General features: G+C 43.5%; 1 protein-coding gene across 4 annotated transcripts in view; it reads right to left on the bottom strand.

Annotated features, from left to right (window-relative positions):
* Positions 1–18,851, bottom strand: part of TTC39B (tetratricopeptide repeat domain 39B) — a 133,328-nt gene that overhangs the window by 27,494 nt on the left and 86,983 nt on the right. For 2 of the 4 annotated variants that reach the window (XM_073667828.1, XM_073667852.1), the window contains exons 3-5: positions 4,743–4,847; positions 3,137–3,268; positions 274–350 (exon numbers count right to left, since the gene is read on the bottom strand). In XM_073667828.1, coding sequence (XP_073523929.1) covers positions 274–350; positions 3,137–3,268; positions 4,743–4,847 — 314 coding nt within the window. Of the gene's footprint in view, positions 1–273; positions 351–3,136; positions 3,269–4,742; positions 4,848–13,779; positions 13,931–18,851 lie in introns of those variants that run through there. The other 2 variants (XM_073667835.1, XM_073667843.1) reach the window with 2 other exon arrangements.

Genomic DNA, 18,851 nt, shown 5'->3' with positions numbered 1-18,851 from the left:
AAGGGGTGGTCCTCTCAAAGGAAATGGCCAATATACATGGAATAGGATGACTAGATTTACAGTGCCTTGAAAAAGGGCGACCATAAATTGTGGTTTCCCTGTATCTGCTCAGCATCTCGTCTTCTATAAAATGCAGGACATAAAGAGAACCTGTCATTCTGAACATATTCCTCTAAGACCTCAATGTTAAAAAGTATGGTGACGCTTTGAAATTAGGACATGTAAAACCGGCCTACGAATCGTTTGCATTCTACCAATAAGTGTCATTATTACCTTCAGACAACTGGTCTCCAGTCTGTTTGGACACTAGATTTGACAAAGACTCCACCACGGAATTTCTTTTTCTGAACCTTAAAAGACGAAAAAGAAAAAAAAATTAATGTTTTAAAATAAATAAAACAAACACTTTCTTCTAAAATTTTTCCCTCCCCTACATTACACAATAAGAGAACAAACCAAATAGTTCATAAAAAGTGAACACAATATATTAGTTATCAGAGCCACTCCACTCCGGTAGATGACAAGCTACCTGGTTCTCCCTCTGTGACCCCTTATTCGCCACAATCTACGACGGTACAAGTGCTTGTGCATACTTGGTCACCCTTTATTATAATGTACTAGCTATTGAACCCGTTCTACGCCCGGGTGGTGAGCATTTTTATTGGTCCATGCTCCCCCATCAATTAAATAAATTTAAAAAAAAACAAAAAAAAAAAAAAACAAACAAACACTCCTACTCACCTTTCCATCGCTCCCCTGCAGCACATCACCTGGGTTATTTTACTAGAATGGCTCCAGAATCAGTGCCTGAATAGCGCAAGTTTGTATTCAAACAAAATGGCACCGCGCTGTCCGGCGCCATTTTTTTGAAGACACCCTGCAAATGTGTCTTCACTAAAATTGCGCCGGATAGCGTGGTATGTGCATACGCCGATTCCAACACCGCACTCCTCCCCCAGCCGGAACAGAGGGGCCGCGGCAACACATCTCCTGGTCAGGTATGTGTTTATGGTGCCGGAGATCGCGGTATGTGTTCAGTGCCTATGCATGCCGCGATCTCTGGCGCCATATACTCCTCTTACCTGTAATGGCTGGCTGCGTTCTTCTGTCTGGGACCAGACTGCACAGGCGCATCGCACTTGCGCAGTCTATAGAGGCTTCGGACAGAGGGACGCATCCCTGGTTATATTATAGACTAGCTATTGAACCCGTTCTACGCCCGGATGGCGAGCATTTTTATTGGTATATGGTCTCCCATGCTGGTATGTGCTGCCCCCCTCCTGGTATTTGTGCTGTCCACAGCCTGTCCCCACCATCCTATCCTGGTATGCGTGGTACTGTAGAGGACATATTGATACTCATGCTAGAGCAACTCCATTTTGTCTGCTCGCTTTAAAATCATTATCACTCCTTGCATAACATACATCTTTCTTTCTCTTCCCATAGAACTTCTCACACTAACCTTTTCTCAAGAGAACATTTTGTCAGACACTGTTATCCAACTTGTTTAGGCCAGGTTTGACCTTGTAAAATTTCCATAGTGCTTCAAACTAACAATGATCATATGACCATATGTGTTTTCCGTAATAATTGTACTAACATCAGTTAGCCTATAGTATTGTAGTATGGCTGTAGAGTTGATTGGCTATTTGATATACTCAAAACAATATAAAATGCTAAGCAAAATAAACAGGATCAGAGATTCTTTGAATCCTCCCAATACAGAGCACGCATTGCCTCCGTTTGGTTTTCTGTGGATTGCGCAATCAACATAATAATCTGACACTCACTTGGTCAACCGTGAAGGGTTATTGCCCTCCCTTAACAGTACCCCACCCCTCATCCCCCAATAGTGATATGCATGGCACCCCTCATCCCCCAATAATGATATGCATGGTCCCCTCACCCCCCCCCCCCCAATCCTGGTACGCGTGGTCCCCTCACCCCCCCCCCCCCAATCCTGGTACGCGTGGTCCCCTCACCCCCCCCCCCCCAATCCTGGTACGCGTGGTCCCCTCACCCCCCCCCCCCCCAATCCTGGTACGCGTGGTCCCCTCACCCCCCCCAATCCTGGTATGCGTGGTCCCCTCACCCCCCCAATCCTGGTATGCGTGGTCCCCTCACCCCCCCAATCCTTGTATGCATGGTCCCCCCCCAATCCTGGTTTGAATGGTCCCCTCACCCCACAATCCTAGTATGTGTGGCCCCCTCACCCCAATAACACTGTACAAACATACAAAAAAAATAAACACTTATACTCCCCTTTCTTCTCTGTGCTCCAGCGCTGCGGTGTCCTGTTCTGCCGGAGAAGGAGTGCGGCGCCGGAGCACCGCGCTGTCCGGTGCCATTTTGCTGAAGACACACTGCAAATGTGTCTTCCGTAAAATGGCGCCGGATAGAGCTATGCACATGCACCGATCCGACGCCTCACTCCTGACCCGGTCTCCGGCGAAGAGAGACGCCGCGGCAACGCTCCTCCCGGTCCCGGTCCAGTAAGTATGGAGCAGGAGATGGCGGTATGCGTTCAGCGTCTGCACATACCGCGATCTCCGGCACCATACACTCCTCTTACCTGTAACGGCTGGATGCCTGCTTCTGTCTGGAACCAGACTGCGCGTCACGCATGTGCAGTCTATAAAGGCTTCAGACAGACACGCATCCCCCGTTATATTATAGATAGGAGATCCCAATACAGCTGACTGATTGGATAACCTTTGCGGACTACAATGGAGAGTGACCGCGTATGTGCCACTACCTCTCCACTGCTATAGGAGGGGAGCAAGACCCTGACTCATGGATTCAAGGGTCTTAACTAAAGCTTGTAAAACATGACGTGAAGGTTAGAGATGTATAGGTAAAACATGGCTTTATGGAGTATTGCAGAATAAGAATTAAACGTAACTGCTGTATATTATCCCTTACATCATGTTCACACAACTGATTTGTTCCAGATCCACTACTGAAAAGCTACAAGAACGTACAGAATACTGCACATAAATGGGGCTTTAGAAGCATTCTGGTTATAGCTCATTTTGCGTTTGTGACCAATAAACCACAAAGTTCAATTAAACAAAGGAAATTCTGAACTGAAGTAGGAACTCTCAAAGAGGCAGCAATTATACATTAACGAAATTACCTCTGACACGTCTGTAAAGCTTCCTTCATTGTACCAATTCCCATCTGTATGTCTTGAGGCTCAAATGTCATCGCAGCCTGCATAACCAAGATGGTGCTGTATCCAAGAGCATGGTACATGCTGTCCTTAGCCCTGTGGAAGCAAAGCATACCAGTCATCTAATCTGTTACAAATGTCAAACACTGCGTATAATTAAATAATATACACATTATAGGCAAAAGGGAATGGTAACTATCAAATGCAGAAGACAAAAGGGAGACACAGCACAAGCAAAGATACTACTTGATGAATGAGGAATATCAGCATTTGGGGTTTGCCCATATCTTCGTATATAAACTCACTGAGATTCTCATACAAAAGTTGACGATATATCAGGTGATTGTCATTCGTTTTTTTGCCTCACCTACCATCCGTATGATATGCAATGCGTGAGAACCGCCAGTTAGTTCACATGCTGCGAGTGGTAACGTCCGTAAGGTTACCGCAGTTCACAGCCGAGGAACTGCAGCAACCATACTGACGTCCCCACTCGTCACAGCAGCCGGATTCACACGCTAATTTCAGTGTGCTCCAGCTGCCGTGGTGAGCGGTAATGTTACTGATGTCACCGCTCATCACAGCCTCCGGATGTAGCAGAGTCAGGGATCGTTGTGGGGCATCCATATTATGGATTACGGCAGACCTTTTGAATTACTTTAATGGTAGGGTAATTGTTGGAGTGTGCTTTTTACAAATAAAGGACTTTTCTGTGTGTTTTTTTTACTTTTAAACTTATTAGATTAGTAATGGGGGTGTCTGATAGACACCTCTCAATTACTAACCCCTGAGCTTGATGTCAGCAGACAATAGAAAACTGACATCAACCCCAAAACCATTACCCCAGAGTCCCAACGGACAAGAGCAATTGGGAAGAGCCGAGGCTAAGCGTCAGAATTACTCACCTAATGGATGTGCCATTTCTGGGGCAGCAATATCCATGGCCCTTCCCAGACTATTAACATCAGCCCCCAGCTGTCTGCTTAGCCTTTGCTGGTTATTAAAAATAAGGGCCCACGTCTTTTTTTTTTTTTTTTTTTTTTTTTGGGGGGGTCCCCCTTTTTAGTTAACAGTAAGGCAGACTGCTGTGAGCTGTTATTAAATAGTCTGGGAAGTTCCATGGATTGTGGCCCCTTCCCAAAATTATTAACACCAGCCACAGCTATCTGTTTTTCCCTCAGCTTGCTGCAATTTTGCCTCACCCCAAATCCAGGTGAGGAAAAACTCGCAGATGAAGCCTTATTGATTAACACTGGTGTGAGTGCAATGTGATTTTTTTTTTTTCACATTGCACTCGCCGATTTTATACGCAGATGTGACCAAACCCTTAGATGCAGTAACCTAATGTACATAGGTGTGAAGAGGACTTAAAAACGATAAACTCTTGATAACAATTAGTTGTTTGTTTTTTTTTTGCTACAATGCATAAGAAAAACTATTTTTCAAAAAAGGTACAACAAAAACAGAAGTTCAAGTTAACTTAATCACTTAAAAAAATACAAAGCTTGGAATGATAACTAATAAAAGGACATCAAGGTGTTCATGTAATCTAGTAATCTGACACATTTACCATGGCCGTAACAACTGCAGAGCATCAGCAAACTTGTTATTTAAAAATAAGTTGAGAGCCAAAGTGCATTCCTCCAGGGCACATCGAAGGTCCATTTTGGAGGCCCTAAAAGAAGAAGGATGTTGAGTATTAAGGAGGTTTTCATATACAAAAAGAAAAAAAAAATTGGTCATAAAAGTCAGATAATGACAGATGTTGACCTGTCTGGAGTCACCGTACTGCCAATCAGAAAGACTTTTGACAAGTCCATTAAAGCATTCATTTACTTCCTATTGGATTCTAAACAAGGTTTGGCCTAATTTTTTGCAAAAGTGGCAGGCAAGCCTAATTTTAAGGCCATATTTCTAGACCAAGACTATTAAATAGAATATACATTAAGATTTTTCCAATTTTTTTTCCCCCCCAAATAAATTTGGGCCCATTGGATTATTAAAATAAAAAAAGAACACATACTCACCTACCGCATTTCTACATTTCCGCTGCACACAAACCAATAGCCGGCGTAAAAAAGAAAAAAAAAAATCCAAAAACCACATCACGCAAATACTTTAGATCAGACTCCCTCACAAGTAAATGGGTTTGCAAAAAAATTAATCACGTGCATGTTACCATCCATATGTCTCACATTTTTCACCTAACAATTACAATTATTAACATAGGACACCATTTATTAAAAAAAATTAAGTTGTTTAGGTAAAAACTGGATACGACACAGATGTAAGAAAAGGACATAAGGATTACAATCCAATTGAAAAATTTCCCTTTTTTTGCATGAAAAACTGAATTTTACATATGCTTGTCTGACCCCTGGCCTCAAATGTGAAGGTTGCAGACGATCAGTGGCCAATGAATGGCTGCAGCAGTCACGTTTCGTTCCTCGCCAGAAGAGGAAGACAGGATACCACAGTGACACAGGAAGTGTTGCGGTGGAACAGCAGGGGTCCAAGTAGGCAAATATCCAATCACTTTTCTTTTAAATTTCCCCATAAGCCCATTTTTATGATTAATATAATAGTGGACAACCTCCTAAACTTATCTGTATACTTTTGCAGAATGACATATGGCAAAAGTGGAGTGGTCTTATGGGATACGCTCAAGCAGCATGCAGTGGCATACTTTTTCCTTATTCATGTATTGGAAAGCATAATCAGTTTCAAACAAAATTGAGAAAGTAGAGAGTTCTATGAATACTAATTTCTGACTATATTAGCGAGAATTTTTAAGACTATTTTTTACATTCATGGCCGAAAGCATTGGCACCCTTGATATTATTCCAGAAAATTAAAGTATTCTCCTAGACAATTATTGCAATTACACATGTTTTGTTATACACACCACACACACACACACGTTTATTTCGTTTGTGTATATTGACACAAAAATAAAAAAAAACGGAGGAAAAAATGCAAATTGGACATAATTTCACACAAAACCCCAAAAATGGACAGGACAAAATTGTTGGCACCCTCAAGTTAATATTTGGTTGAACACCCTTTGGAATAAGTAACTACAATCAATGGCTTCCTAAAACCATTAACAAGCTTCTTACACTTCTGAACTAGAATTTTGGACCACTCTTTTGCAAATTGCTCTAGGTGTCTCATATTTGAAGGGCGCCTTCTCCCAATAGCAACTTTAAGATCTCTCCACAGGTGTTCAATGGAATTTAGATCTGGACTCCTAGCTGGCCACTTCAGAACTCTCCAGCCGGCCATGGAGATTAGCTACAGTGCCATGGGTTGTAAGCTTCTTGATTATGTTGATATTTTTCAACAATTTGCGTTCAAGTCCTCAGACCGTTCTCTTCTCCTCCTCTGTTATTCATGCCTAGTGTGGCACACACAGACGCAAATGCACAGATAGAGTCAACTTTTCCCCGTTTTCAGGTGCGATTTTCATATTGCCCATGTGTCACCCTGGCCTGGATGCCACAAATATAATAAAGCTGTGTCTGAGAGCAAGGGGGACGTACTCTGGTCAGGGGAACATTAGCATGAAATACCTCCCGTCTCAGGCCAGTAGGGGGAGCAGGCTGCCCCTATAAAAGCTGGAACTGGGGGCAGGGTTAGGGAGAACTGGACAACCTGTCTCAGGATTGAGAGTTGTCCCAGAGCAGTGAGGGACAGTTGTATTGCACCCTAAGAGGAAGTGTGGCAGTAGAAGAGCCACAAGCCAGAGACAAGAGGCGAAGTGAGCCTGTCTTGGCAGACAAAGAACTCCATTTTACCAGACTTTGGTGTCTGAGGCTGTGAGGATTCCTCGTCCTGCAGCAGATTACCAGTCCGCAGGGGACTGTATATTCCTTGGCCTAAGAAGCCCGGAGGCTCTGCCACAACAGAAGGGACCAAAGCAATGCCGCACCAGGCTGGGAGTAGAAAGGGACCCACGTTGCAGGCCATACAGGAGAGAATACACGGTGAGCGCGGGACCGTGGGCTGTTACCCTATCAGGAGGAGATAGCCAGAAGGAGTGCAGAGAGCACGGTAGGCCTACACCCTCACCCTGACCAGGGCCAATTTCCCAATTGCTCTCAGACATCCAGGTCCCCTCCTAGCCGGGACTGTTTGTGGGTCAGTTCACCTGTTCTAGTAAAGACCCTGGACTGCAACCTGTTGTCTGTGTGCTCCTTGCTCCTCCAGCACTATCGGTACTGGGACGCCCTACACCATCACCCCCATCTTCCATTATACTGCCCTGGGGCCGCACTCTTCCCGTGGGGAGTCACACTATCCCAGCTGCATACATCATCAGCCCCAACGGTCTGCCTTGCAGCGGCGGTTCCTAATAACCGCAATCCACGGGTGGCGTAGTCGGACATCACTTAAAACTTATAAAGGGACTACCACTGGTCTGACCACCCTGAGCCACGGACCAGGTCGCCACTACTACCCCCATCGTTCCCCTATTGCCCGGATCCGAGTGCCCCATGGCCCAGGGGGAGAGTCACCCACACCTGTTCCTTGCCACAGGCAAGCTTGAACGAGCATCACATGTTTGAAACAAAGTTGTTTACCCACAATTTTGGAAAGGAGACATTTTCTGGAACAATTTCAAAAGGTGCCAACACTTTCGGCCATGACCATCTAAAAGGTAAACTAAAAGCAGTTGTTACATGAACTGAAGTACAGAGATCATGGAAAATTAAACAGTTCCACAATTTGAGGTGTTGATCCATCACTATAATAAACCTCTTGGTGCTTGTTGTGTAACTGAATGTGTACACAATGCTTTAGCTGGTGGCCATACATGCACCACTTCTATTTGGCAATAAGGGGCACATTAAGATCTTACAAAATAGACTAATCAGTGCATTTTGGGGCCTTTAGAAACAAATTTTCCAGAACCCGCCAGCTTACAGTCCAATGTGTAAGACTGACTGTCGTGTAAGAGAAGGATCTGCTCTGTTGGATTTCCAGCAGCCCAATCCTCTTGTTCGCCCCTGAAGAGTCTCATAGCACAGGAGAGCTCGGCCCAGCTGAGCATTCCCTATCTATAGGGGAAGTCAGGAGAGATGTATGGGGGCCCTAAGAGACTGTATATATGCTAAGGGGGATTAAAAGACATACAATAATCTCTAAAGACTTGGCTTGGAGGCTCCACATCATGGGAAACGTCCAAAACAGACAGACCTTTGACTTTTAATTTATGCAATTTGTGTGAGTAGGCTTTTATTAGGCCTCCAGTGACAAACTTGGCACTCCAAAATATTTGGGGAGTCAATAGATTAATCAAAGCATATCACTAGGTGTGCTATGCAATTAAAGAAATTGTCCATTACTTGAACAACCCCTTCTTAACTGTTACAGTCCCCCATGTACAATAAAAACCGCATATATTGACCCCCCACGGACAGATGTTGGAGCTGGGTATACAGGCGCTCAATCATGTCATGTGAGCACTGCAGCCAATCAAAGGCTGCTGATGGCCTGTAGCACCCACCCTTTCCTTGTACTAAAAATTCATGGCCCGCTGAAAGGGCTGTAACACTTCATGTGAGGGCTGCCGCTGATTGAGCAGTCCTCACACTTCCCTTGTCCAAAATGGTTTGATTCTAAGGGAGTGTGAGCACTGCAGTCCATCAACGGACGCAGATATGCTGCAGCGCTCAATTAATACCACGTGAAAGCAGCATTGCTGGAATGGCACCCATTCAGGAAGTCCGAGTACGCAGCTTTTTCACTTTATATAAGGCACTCTTTCATTTAAGAAGAGGTTGTCCAGTTAGTGGTTAGCCCCTTTCACCTGCCTATTTTTTTTTATTTTTATTTAAATTGTGGAAAGCAGAGTATCCAAAGGAAACCCATGAACACACGAGGAAATATACAAACTCTATGCAGGTGTCATGGGTCAGACTCAAACCGAGGACCCCAGCGCTGCAAAAAAGCAGTAAAAACCATTGTAACAACACAATCCTAATAAATTATAGCCATTTCAGATAGGTTCATATTTATTTCTACACATATAAAAACACATTTGCAATTTTGAATAGCAATTCCAAGCACACAATCTAAAGTAAAAAAAAAATAAAATAAAAAAAGGTATAAAACAAAATAAGAAACAGATCAGCTCATGAAGTACAGTTTCATTTGGAAACGAGGGGTCTTCAAAACCAAAACAGATCCTTCAACAGATAGGCTTTGGAAGATTAACACTTCACTATTTGAACACTTCTGAGTGCCCTATTTTATCCCACCAGTTAATACATTGCTAAGAGATCAGCGAATAATCCTACATCTGCTCATAAATATAGTTCAAGCAGCAATAAATAAAACCAGGTCATGGCAATAGCTAGATGTTATGTAAGGTAGAAGGAGATGTGGGAAAGCGTCTGACTTGCATATAGCACAGATTAAATATATGCATTCATTCTTTATGGGAGCGCTACCACAAAACAAAATATACACTTAATGGAGCATAATACAGACCAGTACACAAACTGCTATGTAACCGAGGCAGTCTATTCAGGAATTTACCAGCTTCTCGGTATCAAGCAGCGTTTCCTTGAGATCTAGTTTATTACTAAGCTTTAGGATGTAACGATCGCGGTCACAGACGGTGTGACAGTGACTGGTCACATGCTGGAGGGGGGCCCGCCAACTTCATCTGGATGTGCGTCCTCAGATGCACAGTCAAGCAAGATGTATTGTGGTTTCCTGCGCTGCAAAACACGCCGCAGGTCAATCAGAAATCGTCAACTGACGTCGGCTTACCTCTGCCAACTATAGAAGAAGCGGACGCTGTGCGCCATAGGAGTGGAGGAAGGTGTCCTATGACTAAGGGCGCGCTCAGCGTCAGAAACTCACAAGTATTTTTACCGCCAACATGTGGAAATTTTAATTCTCCTTTTTGATATGAAATAAAGTTTGAAGATTGTTTTAACTGGAGGTGCCATCCCACTTTATGCTTTGGAAGGTGAGACTAATTGTTTCTTTTTAAAAAGTGCTGGAGAAGAATGGAAGTGGACTAGAACAGGGGACATTATTCCAGGAAAGGAGAGAATATTCCAAGAAGGAGCTAGGACAGGGGACATTATTACATGGGGGGCAAACACATGTCTTTATAGGATATAGAATGCTACAAGGGCTCATAGATCTGACTAACATGCAGGTGGGGGCCCAGGTCCAAATTTTTCACCGGAATCCATCAGACTATTGTTACGCCACTGGTGATAAGCCATTCAGCCAGCCCCTATTTCAATCACTAAGCCAGTCCTTTTTCTGTGTTTCTACAAGGGTTGTGACAGAAGGGGGCTGGCTCAGCTGCTGAATTGAGCCAGTCAGCAAGGCCCCTTCATACATAAAGTTGGGGTACCTTTGGTAAAACAGATCTATTAAGTGGTATATCTTTATATTAAGAATACAGCGGAAAGCGTACAGTTATAGCATGTTATAGCCATGAGCAACTACATTGTGACTTCAATTGTCTTTTAGGCTCAGTAGTGGCATATCATTTGAGAAACTTCAGGCAAGGTTCGTACCAATAACCTACACACATTAGATATTCAAAAGGGTGGACGCAGGCAGAAGAGGGCCCCTGTGCAAGCGGAAATAGGCCCTTTGCACCAAAATGCACCTTTTTGTGTGTCTGTGATTGAAGCGGCTCTCAGCTTTGGAGGTGGTAGTGGGCCCCGTTACCTCTTTGGCCCCAGTGAGGCTGCACAGGTTACACCAATGGTATGTCCGCCCAGGTATCTACTGGAGGATCCACAGCAGAAATCCTAAGGCCGGTAAAACAGATTTTGGTCTCAGATACAGTACAGACCAAAAGTTTGGACACACCTTCTCATTTTAAGATTTTTCTGTATTTTCATGACTATGAAAATTGTACATTCACACTGAAGGCATCAAAACTATGAATTAACACATGTGGAATTATATACTTAACAAAAAAGTGTGAAACAAATGAAAATATGTCTTATATTCTAGGTTCTTCAAAGTAGCCACCTTTTGCTTTGATGACTGCTTTGCACACTCTTGGCATTCTCTTGATGCGCTTCAAGAGGTAGTCACCGGAAATGGTTTTCACTTCACAGGTGTGCCCTGTCACGTTTAATAAGTGGGATTTCTTGCCTTATAAATGGGGTTGGGACCATCAGTTGTGTTGTGCAGAAGTCTGGTGCATACACAGCTGATAGTCCTACTGAATAGACTGTTAGAATTTGTATTATGGCTAGAAAAAAGCAGCTAAGTAAAGAAAAACGAGTGGCCATCATTACTTTAAGAAATGAAGGTCAGTCAGTCCGAAAAATTGGGCAAACTTTGAAAGTGTCCCCAAGTGCAGTTGCAAAAACCATCAAGCGCTACAAAGAAACTGGCTCACATGAGGACCTCCCCAGGAAAGGAAGACCAAGAGTCACCTCTGCTTCTGAGGATAAGTTTATCCGAGTCACCAGCCTCAGAAATCACAGGTTTACAGCAGTTCAGATTAGAGACCAGGTCAATGCCACACAGAGTTCTAGCAGCAGACACATCTCTACAACAACTGTTAAGAGGAGACTTTGTGCAGCAGACCTTCATGGTAAAATAGCTGCTAGGAAACCACTGCTAAGGACAGGCAACAAGCAGAAGAGACTTGATTGGGCTAAAGAACACAAGGAATGGACATTAGACCAGTGGAAATCTGTGCTTTGGTCTGATGATTCCAAATTTGAGATCTTTGGTTCCAACCACCGTGTCTTTGTGCGACGCAGAAAAGGTGAACGGATGGACTCTACATGCCTGGTTCCCACCGTGAAGCATGGAGGAGGAGGTGTGATGGTGTGGGGGTGCTTTGCTGGTGACACTGTTGGGGATTTATTAAAAATTGAAGGCATACTGAACCAGCATGGCTACCACAGCATCTTGCAGAGGCATGCTATTCCATCCGGTTTGCGTTTAGTTGGACCATCATTTATTTTTCAACAGGACAATGACCCCAAACACACCTCCAGGCTGTGTAAGGGCTATTTGACCAAGAGGGAGAGTGAGTGGGTGCTATGCCAGATGACCTGGCCTCCACAGTCACCAGACCTGAACCCAATCGAGATGGTTTGGGGTGAGCTGGACCGCAGAGTGAAGGCAAAAGGGCCAACAAGTGCTAAGCATCTCTGGGAACTCCTTCAAGATTGTTGGAAGACCATTTCCGGTGACCACCTCTTGAAGCTCATCAAGAGAATGCCAAGAGTGTGCAAAGCAGTCATCAAAGCAAAAGGTGGCTACTTTGAAGAACCTAGAATATAAGACATATTTTCAGTTGTTTCACACTTTTTTGTTAAGTATATAATTCCACATGTGTTAATTCATAGTATTGATGCCTTCAGTGTGAATGTACAATTTTCATAGTCATGAATATACAGAAAATCTTTAAATGAGAAGGTGTGTCCAAACTTTTGGTCTGTACTGTATGTGAGCAAATCTGTGCAGGGATTAATCCCATTGAATGGGGCTTATGTGCAAGGGGCTGTTTAGCCAGGTAAATCTGTCAGAATAAGGGTATGTCGCTATATCAAATCCAACATGTAATTATTTTTTTTCGCTACGGTACATATGAATGAGACTGAAGACTTTAGTCACTTGCATTGTTGGGGGATTTAACAGATTTCCACACAAACTCAAATCTGGAGCGTGCAAACTGGGCTTTAGAGATTTGTGTGAACTTACAAAAATCCCCAATTGTGCAGCTCATAAAAACTTAACACGGCTGGTCCTGAAGGGGTAAATCTAACAGAAAGCTGCAGGTAGGACACAATAGTCAGACTGCATGTATGGATTATCTGCCATGTCACATATATAAAGGGAGCTTCCCTCCTCTAAATCTAGATATTCACTGAAGGGGGATGTGATGGGAGAAGTTTAGTAATATACAACATGGAAAAAGGCTTAATAATAGAAATGGCTACAGAAAGTTACATCCCGAATAGTGCGTCACATGAGCCTGGGAAGCCTGGGCCATTAACTCTTACTGTGTAGCCACCACAAACATGCTAAACTGGCATCTTCAGTGGTTCAGCACCAGGAATAGAAGCCGCCTGCTAGAGCAGCCTTGTATGACAAAGACTAGGACACATTTTCCATCCCTCCCCCAGTAACAAAGTCTATACAAGTAGAAGCATAAAAAGGACCCGATGAGGCTGCAAGCAGAGGGAGGGAACATGGAGGCTATGCGGATGCTCCAGATGACCTGCCAGGCACTGTAGCGTGGCTAGCACCCAGGACAATACAATATATGCTATAGCCGAATAAACAGTATGAGGCAAGAAGATATAAAAGTACATACAGTTCTATCAATCAGCACAATCCGACCGTACAAAGCCAAGGTGACACGTAAGGGTGCAGAGCACAGATGTCTATGAGCCGGCTACAGCCAATGTCAGGATTGCAGCAATGCAGAAGCAGGTGCTATACTTACAGGGTGAGATCTGCAGGCAGGAAGGCAGCGATTCCCAAAAAATGCAGTAAATCCTTCTTGCTCAGGCCCCTAATTTACCATAGGGAAATCTAGCACTCGTAACAGGACATGAACAGTGTGTAAATATACATTAGCACTAGATTATACGCACATGTACTCATCGGGCAGCAATCAATTAGTCATCAAGAAGGCGCAGAGAAGTTCACCAGGTAGCAGCTGGCCCGGCAGGGGCTCCCCATCACCGCATTTAAAAGAAATGTCAAATAAATTAGCAGTGGGTCGATGCTGGTACGCCGGATGATGCGAGCTCGTCTGTGCTCACGAGGGATGCTGGGAGATTTTACCAATCTGTGATGCAGCCTAATTCTAATCCACCACTGTGACTGCAGGACACACAGTATGCTGGAGCCGGGATATCTGCAGTGTCCACACGGGAAGACCAAAGGGAGGAATGGAGGGGAACCGAATACACTATACATTCATATAATGAAGAGATCATAAGGAGCAGGAAACGAGCACGGGGACGTGCTGACCAAGGATCATTGATCCATCTACTGGGCACGTCAGCAAACTAATGAAGAAACACTAACGCATGCCAAGTATAATCCCTGTATACATACAGATATTCCAGGGGTCTGTGCAGTGATGGAATAAACCATACGGGATAAAGGATTAATCACTTCTAGACCAATAATCCTTAGGACTGAGGGAGGGACACTTTTTAGGCAGCATATTTCATGGTCATTCAGCTCCACCGTCAGGTGTCGTGAGTTTATCAGAGGTACATATTTATCTGCAATGATTTGGAAAGCTATGATCATATTTGACCGCAGCGTATTTCTGGAAATTCAGTTGTACACGATGGATTTGTGGTTGCAGAAGTTTCTACAAGTCTGTTCCATGTAAACATATCTTTACGGGTTAATAAAGACAGGAATTTAGCTACCTGATGAAAGATATGTTCACAGAATAATATATATATATATATTTCAGTCTCCTGCCCCATCTCTAAAGTTACAGAAGTTTTGTCACCCCATACGGGACAGCAAAGAAATACACCATCTTGCTAAGCCCCACCGGTATTATTGTATTTCCTACATTTTATTATATAAGCACCCTTCTAGGAATAGGTTTGATAAAGGGGTTTTTCCATTGCAAGTTTAAAGAAGCACTCCTCCCATAACAGTTTTTAACCTCTTAATATATTGCAGTTATCATATTATATAGCACTGTGCACTTAGCTGGGTAGAAAGGCAAAATGAGCAATTCTAATTCTTCTTTTTTCTCTGCTCTCTGTAGAAACAGTAAGTATCCTGTCCCTGCATTTATTATTCCCTTCTTCACCTCCTGACCCAGCTGCTCCATCCTCCCCCCTGCCAGGGACTTTTGCAGTAACTTATGACTCATACAGGGAAAATTGACCTCCTGTATCTACATAGAGCTTAGAAGGATTCAGCTAATCAGTTTTTAATGATGTCGTAGACCTAATGGAAAACAGAAGAATTAACTAGGTAGAAAGGCAAAATGAGCAATTGTACACAGTGACATAATATGACTGCAATATATTAAGAGGATAACAATTTTGGTTGGAGTGCTCCTTTAAGTTCAGGGTGCCACAGAAAGTCATGCATCGTATTTAAAGGGAACCGGTCACCTTAAAAAATGCTATTAACCTGCTGATATAGGGACAAGCTGCAGGAAAATAGAATTAAAATCATTCCTGCCTGCCATACTGGAGCAGCAGCTACAGGGAAAAAAATTAACTTACATTCTCCCTGTAGCCACTCATTCCAGTCATAGGGGCAGAGCAGGGTGGCGTTATAGTCACTCCTCACTACACAGTGAACATGACTGTAATTAACTCCTAGAACACTGATTGAAAGCCTACGCTTTGGACACACACGCACACACACACACACACACACACACACACACACACACACTGTCAAGAAAAGTGCCAGGGTGCAACTACAGCTTTATAGTGAGAAATTACTGTAACCACTCCCTGCACCAGCCCAATGAAAGCGAACGTCTACAGGGGGGATAAAAGTTAATTTTCTCCATGTAGCTGTTCAAGTAAAGCAGACATGTAGAATTTTAACACTATTTGCAGGAGAAAAACATTTCTGGACATGACAGGTTCCCTTAAAATAATTTGGCTTATGGGTGTCCTGCCAGCGACATGTCATGTAGTCACAGTGCACCTTTTTATTAAAAAGTCTTCCCTGACAAACAAGCTGCTGTATAAAATCTCTTGACAGTATGAGAATATGTTTATGGTGGGTCTACAAGTATACAGGTGCATCTCACTAAATTAGAATATCAGAAAATTAAATTTCAGTTCTTCAATACAAAAAGTGAAACTCATTATATAACATAGTAACATAGTTTGTAAAGCCGAATAAAGACTTGCGTCCATCAAGTTCGACCTGTTAGTTCTGTAATTGCTAAAGTTGATCCAGAGGAGGGCAAAAACCCCTCCTCTGGATCAGAGGAGGGCAAAAAAGCGTCATTATCCAGAGGAGGGCAAAAAAGCGTCATTACAAACAGAGTGATCTATTTCAAGTGTTTATTTCTGTTAATGTTGATGATTAGGGCTTACAGCCAATGAAAACACAAGTCATTATCTCAGTAAATTAGAATAATTAACAAAACACACCTGTAAAGGCTTCCTGAGCATTTAAAAAGGTCCCTTAGTCAGTTTCAGTAGGCTCCACAATCATGGGGAAGACTGCTGACTTGACAGATGTCCAGAAGGCAGTCATTGACACACTCCACAAGGTCCCAGAGTTCCAATTTTCATTTGGAAATCAAGGTCCCAGAGTCTGGAGGAAGAGGGGAGAGGCACACAATCCAAGCTGCTTGAGGTCTAGTGTGAAGTTTCCACAATCAGTGATGGTTTGGGGAGCCATGTCATCTGCTGGTGTAGGTCCACTGTGTTTTATCAAGACCAAAGTCAGCGCAGTCGTCTACCAGGAAATTTTAGAGCACTTCATGCTTCCCTCTGCCGACAAACAAGCTTTTTGGAGATGGAAATATTCTCCAGCAGGACTTGGCACCTGTCCACACTGCCAAAAGTACCAATACCTGGTTTAAAAACAACAGTATCACTGTGCTTGATTGGCCAGCAAACTCGCCTGATCTTAACCCCATAGAGAATCTATGAGGTATTGTCAAGAAGAAGATGAGACACCAGACCCAACAATGCAGATGAGCTGGAGGCTGCTATCAAAGCAACCTGGGCTTCCATAACACCTCAGCAGTGCCACAGGCTGATCGCCTCCATGCCACGCCGCATTGATGCAGTAATAGATGAAAAAGAGCCTGACCCAGTATTGAGTGCATTTACTGATCATACATTTCAGTAGGACAACATTTCGGATTATAAACACAAGCTGGTATTATAAAGTATTCTAATTTACTGAGATAATGACTTTTGTGTTTTCATTGGCTGTAAGTCATAATCATCAACATTAACAGAAATAAACACCTGAAATAGATCACTCTGTAATGACTATAATATATGAGTTTCACTTTTTGTATTGAAGAACTGAAATAAATTAACTTTTTGATGATATTCTAATTTAGTGAGATGCACCTGTACCTCTATATAAAGCTTATGCTACAATTACATGCAACTTTTGCAAGACCCCATGTAATCCCATACATAGCAAGTCTTGTGCAATCCTAAGAAGTCTGGTTGCAGACCACTATGGGCAGTTCTTCCCACATAACACCAGTATACATCTACATTGTATAGCGGGGGATTAATTGGGCTGATTGATCTCTTCCAACTCCCTGATAACCGTTACAGCGGCTTACCGCCAAGAAAAAAACGATTATAGGGGAATTCTGTCCTAAAACATTTAGCACCACCCCCCCCCCCCCCATCTTATACAATCTTGGCAGGGAGATGAATGGAGCGGTAGTAAAGGAGTGCTGCTGTTCTTGTCACTCCGCCAGTTGCACAGACTTTGACATGTTTACAGGACCATATCAAGACACACACAATGTACATCTTTGGTCCCTAAGAGGCAGACAATAAATCATACAAAAATCTGCCAGTAATGCCCAGTGGGCATATTCGTTTTGTCAGTTGGCATCAGCACTGCCCGTTGTATCCACAATGCAAAATCTGCAGTACAACCTATTTGGTCACTAGATGTCAGCACCAGGGAAAGCTGCGATAAGCTGGACCTGTGCAATCCAGTGTATAAAGCAGCCATGGAAATCCCATTAAGGCTATGTGCCCACGATGCAGAAATGCTCCGGTTTTTCCTGAGCGTTTCTGCATCTCCCTGGCAGAAAAAACGCATGCGGGTTGTACATGCGGATTATACATGCGGATTGTACATGCGTTTTCCTGCCAGGGACATGCGGATGTGAAGCGTTCTTCACTTGCATTTCCGCATGCGGGTTGTCAAGCGCTTTCCAAGAGATTTTATATAAATCCATGCAAACGGCATGGATTTATATAGTGCGACCGAAAGAATGGTAAAAAATAAATATATACTTACCTTCTGATGGCCCCTGGTGTCCTCGTCTCTGCTTGCCGGCAGCTCGCGGTAGACTAAAAGGACCTGCCGACGTCAGCGGTCGCGTGACCCGTCACATGACTAAATGACGTCACCGCAGGTACTTTAGTCCACCGCGAGCTGCCGGCAAGCAGAGACGAGGACACCGGGGGCCATCAGAAGGCAAGTATAATATTTCTTTTTTATTTTATTCTTTTTTTTATTATACAGGTGCTATGGTAGCCGGGTCTGGATGAGAGTCTCCTCTTCTCCAGACCCGGGTACCATCCGCACATTGAAACGCTTGGATTCCGCATGTACAGTTGCAGTGATGCGGATATTAAGCGATTCAATGCAAGTCAATGGCGGCGAAAACGCAGCGCTTCCGTAAAATAATTGGCAGTGCTGCGTATTTTTCTGCAATGATAATCCACAGCGGAAATTTCGGCAGCATGTGCACAGCACATGCGGATTATCATTGGGGAACATGGCAGGCCTTCTACCAAGCGCTTTAAGCATTTCTGCAGCGGAATTGCCGCTGCGGAAAGGCTTAAAAAAAGCATAGTGGGCACACAGCCTTAGGCAAGACATATTATAAAACAAGCATGAGCCTTACATAAGCATACAAATGTTGTATTAAGCCAGGTTCAGTCATGGTGGAATCAATTATTTGCATTTATGGTTGTACTCTGCAAGTTCAGTGGGGAAA

The sequence above is a fragment of the Phyllobates terribilis genome, unplaced genomic scaffold, assembly GCF_046119375.1.
Source record: "Phyllobates terribilis strain yellow unplaced genomic scaffold, ASM4611937v1 Scaffold_1__5_contigs__length_1240528914, whole genome shotgun sequence".
Lineage (NCBI taxonomy): Eukaryota > Metazoa > Chordata > Amphibia > Anura > Dendrobatidae > Phyllobates > Phyllobates terribilis.
This window is presented reverse-complemented; position numbering and strand designations above follow the sequence as displayed.